General features: G+C 41.4%; 1 protein-coding gene across 1 annotated transcript in view; it reads right to left on the bottom strand.

The window, feature by feature from the left end:
• Positions 1-14,433, bottom strand: part of LOC117394379 (contactin-associated protein-like 2) — a 545,795-nt gene that overhangs the window by 168,736 nt on the left and 362,626 nt on the right. The window contains exons 12-13 of the mRNA XM_033992589.3: positions 3,595-3,714; positions 2,198-2,398 (exon numbers count right to left, since the gene is read on the bottom strand). Coding sequence (XP_033848480.1) covers positions 2,198-2,398; positions 3,595-3,714 — 321 coding nt within the window. The remainder of the gene's footprint in view (positions 1-2,197; positions 2,399-3,594; positions 3,715-14,433) is intronic.

Raw genomic sequence — 14,433 nt, forward strand, 5'->3', positions numbered from 1 at the left:
CAGTTCAAATCCCCCCTCAGCCACTGATTCATTGTGTGACCCTGAGCAAGTCACTTAACCTCCTTGTGCTCCATCTTTCGGGTGAGACGTAATTGTAAGTGACTCTGCAGCTGATGCATAGTTCACACACCCCAGTCTCTGTAAGTCGCCTTGGATAAAGGAGTCTGCTAAATAAATAAATAATATTTCTGGATCCATACAGTGGGGGCAGGCTAAATACTCCACCCCCCAAACCCCCATTGAGATGGGACACACAACGAACAGCCACTGATAGTGAACAGAGTCCCTGTTGCATCCCTCAAGCGCTCCGGCACCTTTGTCACGTCATGTGCAGCGAGGGTCTTGAACTGCAATGCTAATTAAATATGGTAATTGGTTAATGATTTATTAGAACACAGTCTTTGTTTTTTTTTTAACCATCTGTCAAATTTTCCAGACATAACTAATCATGACATGGCATATATTAATGACCAGAAGAAAGAATTCTGGTTTGGTTGTTCCTTTGAATAGTTTCAATAGTTTGCATCTGATTTATTTCTTTACCCATGTTTTTTCAATTACAATTCGAGGACTCATCATAGTTCTTAACTCTTTCTTACCTTTCTTGATTGTCATCAGCATAAAAAAATTTAAAAATTAAAAAATCATTAATAAGTACGGCTTTCAAAATCTTCAAATGTATTAACCCTACACTTACCAAGCACACTATCTGAAACCACAATTAGAACTCCCCCATTGGTAAAATACAGTATATAAATCCTGATAGTTATAATTGAAGCCATCAGCACAAATACAAAGGTGTGGAAAAAGTATTCAAACGTGTTACTTGAGTAAAAGTACTTTTACTTGGAAAAAAAAATGTAATTAAGTCAAAGTCAAAGTATCCGTCTAGAAAACTACTTGAGTAAAAGTACAAAAGTATCATATCTTAAACGTACTCAAGTATCAGAAGTAAAAAGTAGCTGCCTTTAAATTCTACCCGTGGAAATCTGCTGTTACCTAGGGCTCCTGATTTTCTATTCTTGGGAATGGCAAATTCTGTTTTTCAAAATGACCAATTCCGTTTTTCAAAATGACCATTTTTTTTCCGTTTCTACCAATTTATTAAGAATTAACAATGTAATTTGAACATAAATAACATAAATAACATTTTTTTAGTCGTTGCCAATTATTTTTATTATTTTCTCCCAATTTGGAATGGCCAATTATTTTTAGGCTCAGCTCACCGCTACCACCCCTGCGCTGACTTGGGAGGGTGAAGACGAACACACGCTGTCCTCCGAAGCGTGTGCTGTCAGCTGACCGCTTTTTTTCACACTGCGGACTCACCATGCAGCCACCCAAGAGCTACAGCGTCGGAGGACAACGCAGCTCTCGGGCAGCTTACAGGGGTCGCTGGTGCGCGGTGAGCCGAGGACACCCTGGCCGACCTAAACTGCCCCCACCCCCCGGGCGACGCTCGGCCAATTGTGCAGCGCCATCCATGTAAATCAAACTGACTGGCTTTCCAAAGTGCCATTCAGCTCTGATTGCGGCCGGGGAAAAAAAACAACAAAATAAAAACAACCAGCAAACAGCTGCTGACTTGGCGTGCCAACAAATACGACTCTGCATGCCACGCGTGCCATAGGTTCGCCATCCCCGTACTATGTCATCAAAGCGAGCAGACACTTTGCGCATGCGGCTCTGCTTTACCCAATCAGAATCCTGGCCAGCGCATGAGTCAGTGTGCTGAAAGAACGAGTGATGAGATGCTTCTGGGAAATGTAGTGGAGTAAAAAGTACAACATTTTCTAAACAAACGTACCTGAGCAAAAGTACAAGTATCCCAAAAATAAAGTACTTAAGTAAAGTACAGATCCCGAAAACAAATACTTACATGTAAGTAGTGTAACAAAGTATTTCTACTTTGTTACTTTTCACCCTTGCAAATGCATGTTCTCTCAGTCTGGCTTGGTTTTAACATGAAGAACCTCCACTGTTGTTAATCTATTTCTCTGCTTGTTAAACATCCCACCCCCTCAGTTTAACATGCTTTGAATTTTATTCAGTAGAAATGCTAACAGACAGTGCAGTGGGCCTTTTAATTAGTTCCTCTCATTTTACTTACACAAGCTGTTTTTTAACAAGTTATTTTAAGGTATTAGAAAGCCAGCAGCGGTGTGAGAAATGAAAGGAAGAGCACCTGCTACCTTACCTGGGGTGTTGAGCAGCCTTGACATCCTGCAGGAATAGGAGACATACTGCTCGCAGTGCTCTGCGCTTATGGTGATGGCCGACACCTGCTCCATGGAGGCGCTGTAGTTGAGCTGCAGGACAGTCCGTTTCTCCTGGCTAGAGCTGCTTACTGATGTCTGAGGCTGCAAATCATGGATTACCGTAGTCCAAACCTTGTCCTCTGAGAAAGACAGTGAGATTGGTCTGAGGCCATGGCACATATCCTGCCCAGTGCAGAAAGGTGAGAAATGTACGTAACCCTGCTGAAATATGCATTGCCCAGTGCCGCAAACAGTTTTACAGCCTGGGTAGACAGACTTTTTGTCTAATTCCTTAATTATTAGTTTTGAAACGATATAATTGTATTAAAATGATTAACATATTACCATACCCATGTTATACTTAATCTAGACTAGTTATGAAAATCATGACAAATTCCCCCTTCAACTTAACCTTACATTACACAAATTGTTGCATTTTTTCACTAGTTTACTATGTAGCAGTGAACGATGGGAGCTGCTGTGTTCCTACAGTTAAAATGAATCTTATTTTCTTGACTGATTCATATATTAAATATGTACTGCAGACTCAGCCATAGTGGAAAATTAAATGCCCCACGGGAAGACTATTGTTACCTCCTGCGACTTCGGGCATTATAGACCCCTGTCGGTAACAATAGTCTTCCCTCGGGTCAATAATTTTCCACTATAGCCCTCCTCTCCACTCCATATCTATCTATCTATCTATCTATCTATCTATCTATCTATAATAAAGCTTAAAAATAGAATGGAGTTGGTTTCAAAACAGTATGTTGTTTCAGTACATGGTGCTTAGTGTGTAGCTGCCTACTGTTCCTCCCCAGCTGTAAGAAAAGATCTAAAGCTGTACTTACAATTCAGAAATTATGTGTTAAGGGATTTAGTTCTGCAGAGAAGTTCATTACTGTAAAATGAGCTGACTGGTGAATGTGCATATTGAAATATGAGGGGTACCTTGTGTTGGCAGTGTGATTTGATTAATGGATGCTTAGCCATGACTAAGCAGGCAGGCTGGCTGGCTGCCTGAGGGGACCCCTCAATTGTATCTTCTGGCAGCAGAATGGACCATCTGTCTCTCTATTATCTCCTCACTGGAAAATGTTATTGGAGAAACCTGATCATCTATGTGCTAACTGCAATACAAATATCGAGGAACATGCGTCTTGTCACAAGCAGCATTCATACTGCCAATACTAAGAATATGCATTATGCTTCCTCAAAGCCTGTCTGCACTGTTTGACTGACACTCCACACCATTTTTGTGGGAAAACCTGAACTTCGGAACAAACCCTTCCCTTCATGGCCAATGAGACAACAATTAACAGTTGTCTATTTTTACCTGTCATATTGCAGTGCACTTTAAATGGTCCAAGTGGTCCACTTCCATCTGGATCTATCCAATAAGCATCTGACGTCTTCCCAAGGTGTTTGTATGCTTCACAGGACTGTTCATAGATAGCTGGAATAAGAAGCACAAATGAATAGTCAGAGAAAACAATTGCAAGGCCAGCAGGGTTGCTGAACTTTAAATGAAGTACAGTAAATTCAATATTCTGCACCCATCCTATATATATGAAAGAGAGCACATGGATATTGTGCTGGTGAAAAGGGTGATATGCCACCAGGGGGCAGTAACTTCAATGAGGTTTTGAAATATTGTTGAAGCAGTCCTGATTCGGAACTAGTCTGTTGTTGCCTGTTTGCCTATTACATATTATTCTGTAATATATGACCTAATGTGACTGAGTATTCAGAAAGAAACCTTGGTTGAGCTGGATGGATGTATGCATTTCATCTGAATTGAAAACAAATAGAAAAAAACTAAGTAAAAGAGGAATGACCACATTGAAAGAAATTCTTGCTTTCTTGTTCTTGATTTTAATAGAAGTCCTGTAAAACTGAATACATTACCTGAACAGTAGAGATGGGAATTTTACACACTGAAAGAAGGACAACTAATGAATGACAGAGTTTGGGTTTGGTTAGTTTATTCATGTATTAATGTATTAATTCCTACTGCTTCCAATTTTTATGCTATAGGGGAGTTCTTGTCGGAGAGACTAAGCATCAATCATTTACCCTGGGGCAGGTTGTATGCCTGTCTAATAAGTCCTATGGCTAGGGAAAAATACAATTGCATTGGGAGAACACATGAAGCCTCTCAAGTCCCACAGCACCTGCAGAGTGCCTCCAACAACATAAACTGTTTCTGAGTCCCGGAGCTGCTGTTCTTGTTTTCTCAAGGGATTCATGTTCAATTGCAGCCAAATATAAATGGAACTGAAATCCACAACTGTAAAAAATTTGTTCTGCTGTATGTGGTGATGTAATCATATGACTGCCAAGATCAAAACCCTGAGTTTTGCTGCTAGGCCACCACAGTGACAAGCAATCTAAAATAAAAGGGATTGAAATGTCTGTCTACACATTTTTGGGCTGTCTTGGAGAATTTTCAATGGAGTAATATGAAGTTCAAGTGTTACACCGCAAGACTGCGTTACCCTTTACCAGATAATTATTACAGAGAGTCCTTGTCAGGCTTATAGAGCCACAACTGGACTTCATACCGAACACTACAAACTTCACTTAGGAAAGCCCAAAAATGTGTAAAGAAGCATTTCAATCATTTGTGAAAGGAAATAAAATGTTAATGTTCCAAACCGTACGAAAGACAACTTTTTTGCAAATGGAAAAATTCAATAAGTCCTGCCCTTGGTGCACTTCCCTATGTTACAGTATGTAGGTCTCATATGCACTGTTAAGAAAACAGCATATTTAAAATACATACACAGTGTAACTTCACTATAACAAACTCTTCTTATAACAAATCCCCTTTTTTTTTAACGATACAAACAGCAAGATCTCAGCAGTGACTGACACTGAACTTTCTCCAGTGTGAATGTGTTATTCTCTCAGTGAAAACAAAGACCTTGGTAGGCTAATTCGAAGATAAGGCTGATTCATAGATAACCTATTGAGTCATGTGTGACGTATGTAACCGTTGCCATCTTCACACAAACTGCAACCATGGCAACAGGCGTGAGGAGGTAACAAGATTGAAACAGCGTGCATTGAGAAAAGCACGAAAAATATGAAGCAATCTATGCTAGATATGTTTTTCAAGAGAAAGGGCATACAATTACTGTATTCAGCATGTAAGTGTACTTTTTTCATTTCTTTACCGTTTTCTTTTAAATATACAGTTTAAATGTTGATCAGTGTGAAGTTGTCTTGAAAGTACTACTGTATACGGTATAAAGATGTTCAATTCAATCTGGGCGTTTCTTCATTATTCTGATACAGCAAATTGCCAAACCCTGTTATAGTGAACAACCTGATATAATGAACATTTCTCCAGGTCCCAGGGGGGTTAGACTGTGTGTGTGTGGTGGTGTGTGTGTGTGTCTATATATATATATATATATATATATATATATATATATATATATATATATAGTAATATAGCGGGTTGTGAGAGACGGCAGGGAGGGGGTTAAAACCTCCCTGCAAAGAAAAAAGAAAGAAAAACATGTGAGAATGCACCGTATTGATTGCTTTATTGTTTCATTTAGTTTGTTAATTGTTTAGTTTAATTGTTTTATTATTAATTATCATCCGCACCTGGGCATTATTAAAAATTAGGTCCAGGTGCGGGAGTTTAAAAGGAGAGCAAGCAGTCTGCTCAAGGCTGCTGAATGGAAGGAGGCAGAGAGGGGTGCTGTCTCAGAGTAGCCAAAGGAAGAGAGAAAAGTAAGTGCGGTGTTAAACCTGGGTTTTGTGAAGACGGGAAAACAGCTTAGCTGTCCCGTGTTAGGAAGGGTTCCTGAAAGTTGAGTTAGTGCTCCAAGAGGAGCTAGGTGTTTATTTTGCTTTTGTGTGTTTTGTTTTGTGTTTATTAAAAATTAGCGCAAACGCGCTTGAAAAATCCACTTCTGTGTGCTGGGTCATATTTTTAAAGGGGCAACGAACCCGAGCGAGGGTAAACCTTTTACATTTGGTGTCAGAGAGTGTGGGCGCCCCTAAGACCCAGAAATGGATTTACTGCAGATGATTGAGCAGATAACCATGAATGCTGTTGCTCAGAGAGAGCAACTTGGGAGATGGGAGAGAGAGATGGGGTTGGCCCCAGTGAAGAGAAGGGAGCCAACAGAGTTGGAGCTGTTGCTCCAGAAATGGGAGCAGGCTAGCGCAGCTCCGCAGTCTCCCGAGCCAGAAAGGGAGGAGCTGCCGCTGCCAGAGCCCAGAGGGGAGGAGCTGCCGCTGCCAGAGCCCAGAGGGGAGGAGCTGCCGCTGCCAGAGCCCAGAGGGGAGGAGCTGCCGCTGCCAGAGCCCAGAGGGGAGGAGCTGCCGCTGCCAGAGCCCAGAGGGGAGGAGCTGCCGCTGCCAGATCCCAGAGGGGAGGAGCTGCCGCTGCCAGAGCCCAGAGGGGAGGAGCTGCCGCTGCCAGAGCCCAGAGGGGAGGAGCTGCCGCTGCCAGAGCCCAGAGGGGAGGAGCTGCCGCTGCCGGAGCCTAGGGAGGAGGTGACAAGCGTACCTCCACCACAGCCCCGACCACCACCCCTACGGTCCAGTCCGGCGTCACTGCGTCCAGTCCCTCACCCCTTGCTCCTGGACACCCTGTCGGTTAGCCTGGACCTCCCTTCACTTGACCTGGAGCCCAGGAGTCGGCAGGATCGGGCACAGTTCTCCACCTGGTCCCCTGCTCCGCTCCTCCCGGACATTAAGACGTCGCTATGCTGCTCCCAGACGTCGCATACGCTCCCCCTGGTCGCCACTTCGCTCCCCCTTGCTGACCGGACGTCGCTGCACTGGGTCCCAGCTGCAGACCTCTGCCCGCTACTGCAGCCTCCCGTGCCCCGGTTGTCGTGCCGGTCGCCCCTGACAAACCGGTGGGGTCCCTCGTCGCCGGTGCGCGTCCCCTACCGGGCTGACCCAGGAGGTGGACCGATCCACCCTCGAGTTCGCCCGTGGAAGAGGGCGAAAATTGACATTTATGGACTCGAGGGTGGGTGGTTGTGGTTTAGGGGAGGAGGTGGCCGTCTCGTGGCCTGTGTCTTGGAAAGACAAGGGGGGGGAAATGTAATATAGCGGGTTGTGAGAGACGGCAGGGAGGGGGTTAAAACCTCCCTGCAAAGTAAAAAGAAAGAAAAACATGTGAGAATGCACCGTATTGATTGCTTTATTGTTTCATTTAGTTTGTTAATTGTTTAGTTTAATTGTTTTATTATTAATTATCATCCGCACCTGGGCGTTATTAAAAATTAGGTCCAGGTGCGGGAGTTTAAAAGGAGAGCAAGCAGTCTGCTCGAGGCTGCTGAATGGAAGGAGGCAGAGAGGGGTGCTGTCTCAGAGTAGCCAAAGGAAGAGAGAAAAGTAAGTGCGGTGTTAAACCTGGGTTTTGTGAAGACGGGAAAACAGCTTAGCTGTCCCGTGTTAGGAAGGGTTCCTGAAAGTTGAGTTAGTGCTCCAAGAGGAGCTAGGTGTTTATTTTGCTTTTGTGTGTTTTGTTTTGTGTTTATTAAAAATTAGCGCAAACGCGCTTGAAAAATCCACTTCTGTGTGCTGGGTCGTATTTTTAAAGGGGCAACGAACCCGAGCGAGGGTAAACCTTTTACAATATATATATATATATATATATATATATATATATATATATATATATATAATATGGAATCACACTACTACTGTACTTTAAAGACAACATTAAGTTTGCATGCTTTACTTTAAGGTAGTCTGTAATGCATTTCCAGAGCTTCCCTTGATGACATTGCTTTCATCAGCAAGTGGCATGCTTTGCTGAGGTGAAGATTATTTGCATCCTTCAAATGTGAAGCCTACTGTACACAGTAAATGTAAGTGCATGCAAGTCGATATTGTTTTGATTCATTTAATTATCAATATGTTTTTGTACTAGATTTGTAGCATAAAACATTGTTCCAGTCACAAAAATATGAAAGCCACACTTTGCACATTGGAGTAAATTTATATTTGTGACAATGGTGCAATGTTGTTCGGTTTAGTGCTGGCCCTTGGCGACAGCTCCAGAACTTTGTTAGCTGTATAGTAACGTACAAGCCAAGACAAGACAATTACAAACAAACAAACCACAACACTCATTATTTCAGTTTCCATATTATTTTCATTGTCCTTTTCGGTTCTACTCACATTTAAACCAAAGCGAAGGAACAGATCACGATTCTCCGTCCCCTTTTATGCTGTCACACATGACCCCTTGGTAAACAAGTGCAACCGCCTCTCCAATCTGCGGCTGCCACATCGTTTCCCTTCCGGGTCAATGCGTTCTTGCAACAGAGTCTCGCCTTCATCCAGACTGGCCAATTTCCTAACCCTGGGAAAGAACTGTCAGACCAGCCCATCCAAAGAACTCTGTCCTCGCTGCTTAGCTCCCTCACAGGTCGGGAGGGAGATTTACAACCAAGAATCACTGTATTTCTGTCACAGTAGCCCATTCCATACCCTCACCACTCTCTGTGTGAAGAAGTGTCTGCTTCCCCCTGTCCTATGTCTATCTCCACTTAATTTCTAACTGTGTCCTCTGGTCTTGGTTTCATTACTGCTCTTAACCCATTAAGTGCCATTGTCCTCATTTGAGGCCAGGCTACTTTGTAATTTTTTTGGTGCATTTTAACTGGCATCTACCTGCTATTTGAATGTTCACTTTAACTAAATTTTGTTACTTAATGGTAATGGTTTGGGTTAACTAAGTCAACTTCTTCAAATATTTTAATAATTTGAATATAATGTGTATTGTTAAAAAAAAAAAAAAACATGTTTCCTTTAGTTTTATTTTGCTTGATTAAACTGCATTTCAGTGTGTGACAAATACATCCTACTCTCATTATAAAACCTATTGCTGGTATAAAGCATTACTGGGTACTGACTTGATGTTCCAGTGATAGCTTTGCCTTCCTGTATTCTAAGTGTGTTCAAATGTTGTCAGATATAAGTCTGCTCATCACATAGTCGGATAAAGGCTGCTTTTAAGGGAATGCTTTTTGCTACAATGCTTTCTTTGATTTAAGGTTACCTTGCTGGTCAAAGTTACAGTTATAAAAGCTGCTTTTAACTGAATGTGCAGGTACACAAATCCTGTGTGGAATCCATCAGTACAGGGGTTTTCAACCTTTTGTGTGTCTGGACCCCCTCCATCCAACGCTGGGCAAAGGGTGCTATGTGTGAGGAATAGGTTGAGTGTGTTATTTGTGCAATAAATACTTTGTAGTGGTTTATCAGTAAATACATTCTTATAAGTCATTTTAAAGAAAAAAGAGTGAATTGGAATTGTGACTGGTGTGAGATTTACAACCCTACAGAGCACAATAATTACACACACCCCCTTTCAGTACTGCATAGCTGGAGCATTAAGAAAATAAAACATAAAATAATAGGAAACCATGCTACTGACATTAGAGAGAAACTTGAGCTTGACAGGAGGAGCACAATTTGTCAATCCTTGGAGAAATTGTGGAAAGGCAGTCAGTGAAATAGGTGGTTGCAAACGGTAGAACAACTTTTAAAGCCTTTGTTGCAAGCTCTGGGAATTCCTTCTGGCTACCAATTCAGAAATTGGCAAGGGATGCTGACTCATATCTATTTCTGTGTACACTGTCAGTAAAAAGTTCAATCAGCTGGTTTTCTTCTGTAGCAGTTAAGCTTGAACACTATTTGTGTTTTCAGAAAATGGAAACTAAACCCACTTTTTGTCACATCACCAAGACTCAGACTCCACAATGGCAATTGCTGCTCCATTGCCATCAAGTGTGCACAAAGGGTGCCCATTACTTCAGGTGTGATGTTAAAATTGGATATCGGTCAGTTCGTCCAATGAGGGAAACATTGAAACATTTCCCTGCAGTACTCGCTCTCGCCATTTGTTTGTCTTTTTAAGGAAAGCTTCATGTCTGTCGTACAGTTTTACAATGTTGACACCGCAACCCTGCATTGACACATTCAGCCTACTCAGTTCTGAAAACAAATCCGTAAGATAAGCTGATTTTACTTATCTCACCATGTCTTTAAAATTGGCGGCCAGTTCTGTTTGGTTGTGCTTGACTAAGAAATTGTGTACTTCAGAACGTAGTTCAAAAATTCTGCTTAAAACGGCTCCCTGAGACAGCCTTCTAACCTCTGAATAAAACAGAAGGGCCCAGTGATCTGTATCCATTTCATCACAGAGAGATGAAAGAAGACGTGTATTTAATGGTTTATTCTTAATGAAGTTTATGAACTTTACAACAGTTTCAAGTACAGTTAATTCAGGGCTCAGTTGTTTGGAAGTAAGAGACTCTCTATGGATCACATGAGTTCAAAGTACATGGGGTGCCACTTGCCTTACACGTCCAGTAGTGCACTCTGCAAACCATTCGTAGCCCTGGCTCCATCCGTACACAGTGTGATACATTTTGCCCATGAGATGCCATTCTCCACCAAAATCTCAGCACTGGTAGTATGTTTTGGCAAGTTTTTACAAAACAGGAATTCATCTGACATTTTGCTGTTTTCAATGAATCTTCTAAATGCAAGTAGCTGGGCATCATTAGAAATGTCAGTCGATTCGTCAACTTGCACTGCAAATGCATCAGTGTTTCGAAGCTTTTCAAGTAACTGAATGGAGACATCTGAGGCCATATCATCAATCCTTCTTGCTATGGTATCTCCGAACATGGTTTTGCAGATATCCATTGCGGCTGGCAATACAAGATTCTCATCTCAGTGTAGCGATCCGTGTAATTGTGTTTTTGTACTACTGTGGTCGTGTACTGTAATTCCTCCTGTATTGTGCTCCCTTCCTCCAGTGTATTTCCTGCCATTTGCTTGTCTACACTGTGTCTGTGTCTATGTGTAATTCCTAACCAGCGTGTGGTGCCTCCTGTGTCTCCACTGTGATTGGCTGTTGTTTGTCTGTGCCCATTGGTCCTGGTGTGCGGCTGAGGACCAATGGGATGTGTGTAAGCTCCAGTACCCGATTAGCATCAAGGGGTAGGGCTGTTATAAAAGGCGCTGCACCGGCAATTATGGGTTGTTGTGATTGAAAGCTGGTTGTTGTCCAGAAAGCTGGTGTTGTTCCAGTGAAGCAAAGAAGCAGTCAGAGCAGTTGTCTTTGAGAAGTAATAAAAGAGCTGAATTGAATCAATGTGTTGTCTCCTTCCTTTCTGCCTGCCTGCCTGCGAAACGCTACATCACCAATATAATGTGGTTTTTTGCACTGTGCAATTCGAAGAGCTGCTTGGTAAGATGCTCTCAATGCATTGGAACTAGTAGAGACCCTTTTCATTAGTTTCTGCTGCCTCTTCAAATCTTTAACATACTCTTCTTCATATTCCCTCACCTTCTTTGGTCGCTTTTGCATTTGGTTGTTGTGCTTGTGTAGCTTTGCCTTTTTTTTTTTAACACTAGAACCGCCGAGATTTCAGACTACATACAACCACCGCTTTGATATGAAAATGAAAAACAAACAATCGGATACAACTTAATATTTTTATTTATGAACATCATACATAACATTTTCAGAGCAGAAACACTGTATTTACATTGAAAATTAAACTTTTTTCTTATTTTATTCAAAAAGAGCACATATACATAAACATGAAACACTGTAATAAAATAGACACAAAATCAACTTCTGTGTAAACAAGTGTAGAAAGCTGTATGAACATATAAAATTATAAAACATAAATAACTAGTTATAAAAATAGCATAAAACAAAAATATAACTTATGCAACGTGAAAGCTCTTTGAGTGAAACAGAGTTCAAAGGCTGTCTGTCTGTTCAGAATTCTATTACAGCTTTCTAAGTACAATCTATTCATAAATCATGCTTTTCAACTGTACCAATGCATTTGCCACAGACTGCCTTTTCACCTTTCATCAAACATTCTCTTTTTATTGCATTTAGCAACCTGGCATTGTCTTTTATTCCGTGTACCAGTGGGCGCAGCGCTGGCTGAAGGTTGAGGGGCATTTGCCAGCCGGCTTTCGTGTCTCTTATCAAAATGTTTCTGCCGTAGTTCCAGGGCTAGCAGCAAAATGAAGTCCCTCCGAGCGATTGTGTTGCTGTTGCTCCAAACAAAAGCCAGGTCCAAAACATTATACCATATATAGCCGTGCCATTTGATCCAGTATATAGACACCGTACTTCGTTGCGTTGTAAAATGCAACAGTCTCTGGGTTTCGTTTAGCATCAGTCCCGATGGTCCCTGATTTGTGCAGAGAGCTTGGAATAAGCACATTTTTTTTAATTTGTACACCTGCACACACTCAGGGTGGCACAGTCGTTCTGCCTGAGGAGTGGAGTGCAGGGGTGCTCGCATGGCTTGAACTGTTGGTGGTAACTCTATTCAGAGGACAGGCAGACGAGAAAAAAGTAGCCTAGCTATATCACACTGTATTGTGATTCAATGTATATATTTTGTGACAACTGCTAATAAAATAATAATAATAATAATAATAATAATAATAATAATAATAATAATATATGATGTGTAGAATGACTTTCATTAGTGTTTCAGCACTCAATGATATATAATATGTTCTTTCACAACGACTTTGATTTTATTACAAAGCCCAGACTAAATTGTCGGCTATATTGTATTGTACGGAATGTGCTGGAAAGTCCCAGAATTGGGAGGCGATTAAAATGCCAATCGCTGATTGGTGTTCCACTGATTAGGGGGCGTTCCGCGGCACATAAAAGGGGGCCGTGTTGTAGCAGTCGAGGCTGGTATCTGAAAGCACGAAGGAGTGTGAGAGAGGTATGGAGGGTTATATATATATAAAACCAAACAAATGCTAACTGTGATTTTTTTGACAGACCTAAACAAACTAATTTAAAAGAGAGACAGCCAACCAGGAGGGTGGACACCTGAACGGCCAGAAAGGCAAGGACAGCCACCCAGAGTCTGGATAATTTTACTTTGTTGTTTATTTGTTTTTGTCTCTCCACATTTCAGTTAGCGTTTCTCTTTTGTTTGGACATTTTTTTTGTTTGTTGTCCTGTCCTGATTACCACTGTTTGAAGACAATAATAAAGGAAAAAGAAAACAACTTGTGGAATATCATACCATTGTCTGGATTTTATTATTTTTACACCTCCACCCAACTCAGCTATCCATGACAGCCGCATAAACTGTGGGTCTGGCGGTTGAAGAATCAAGTGCTTACAACTTATTCATTTTTACGATTCTGCAGCTGAAACATCGTATTGGTATTTAATTCAAATATTTAGTAACACTTAAGAGTGGACATGCACAAGATATTCACATATGCGGAGATATTTAAATCTGAATTGCAAAAGCTGTTCAAAAAGCAGCTATGGCGGTGCTAGTGTTAATAAGAAATCAATCCATTCTTACTTGTAAAATTATCATCCGGCATAAAAAATACAGTTGTTTCTCTTTCCATACTTCTCCTACTTTTGCGCATGTTCAAATCAAGTTGTACATCCAATTATTTTAACTTATTTCACCAAGCCTTAAACAATGTTGTTGCCTCTCATTAACACTTTGGTTTTGATTCCTCTATTGTCCTGACTTCATTTTCTTCTTAAACTGATTGTAGACAACAATCTATAAGTAATTTAAGACATGTTCCACACCACTCACTATTAAAGAAGGCTATGTGATACCTGGTACAACACTAGGTTAAATGTATCTCTATTTGTTGGCCTGGCTTTGAGATGCACTTTCATGGTTTTGAGTGTTCACTTGAACACCAGCTTTCTGGACAACAACCAGCTTTCAACCACAACAACCCATAATTGGCGGGACAGCGCCTTTTATAACATAGCCACACCCCTTTATGCTAATCGGGTAATGGAGCTTACACACATCCCATTGGTCCTCAGCCACACACCAGGACCAATGGGCACAGACAAACAACAACCAATCACAGGGGAGACACAGGAGGCACCACACGCTGGCTAGGAATTACACATACAGACACAGACACAAGAGTAGACAAGCAAATGGCGGGATCGATCCATAAACAAAACAAAACTTTAAAATAAATTAGTTCTGCACTATATAAAATGGAGCTAATTGTACCAGTGCTTGATAGTCTAACTGATTAGAAGGCCTTTTTTGTTGTTCTTCAAGTTGCTGCAGTGACATTGTAGATGCCAGTATAACGAGTTACTGTAAGATATACTGTTTTAGCAGAC

The sequence above is a fragment of the Acipenser ruthenus genome, chromosome 3 (assembly GCF_902713425.1).
Source record: "Acipenser ruthenus chromosome 3, fAciRut3.2 maternal haplotype, whole genome shotgun sequence".
NCBI lineage: Eukaryota > Metazoa > Chordata > Actinopteri > Acipenseriformes > Acipenseridae > Acipenser > Acipenser ruthenus.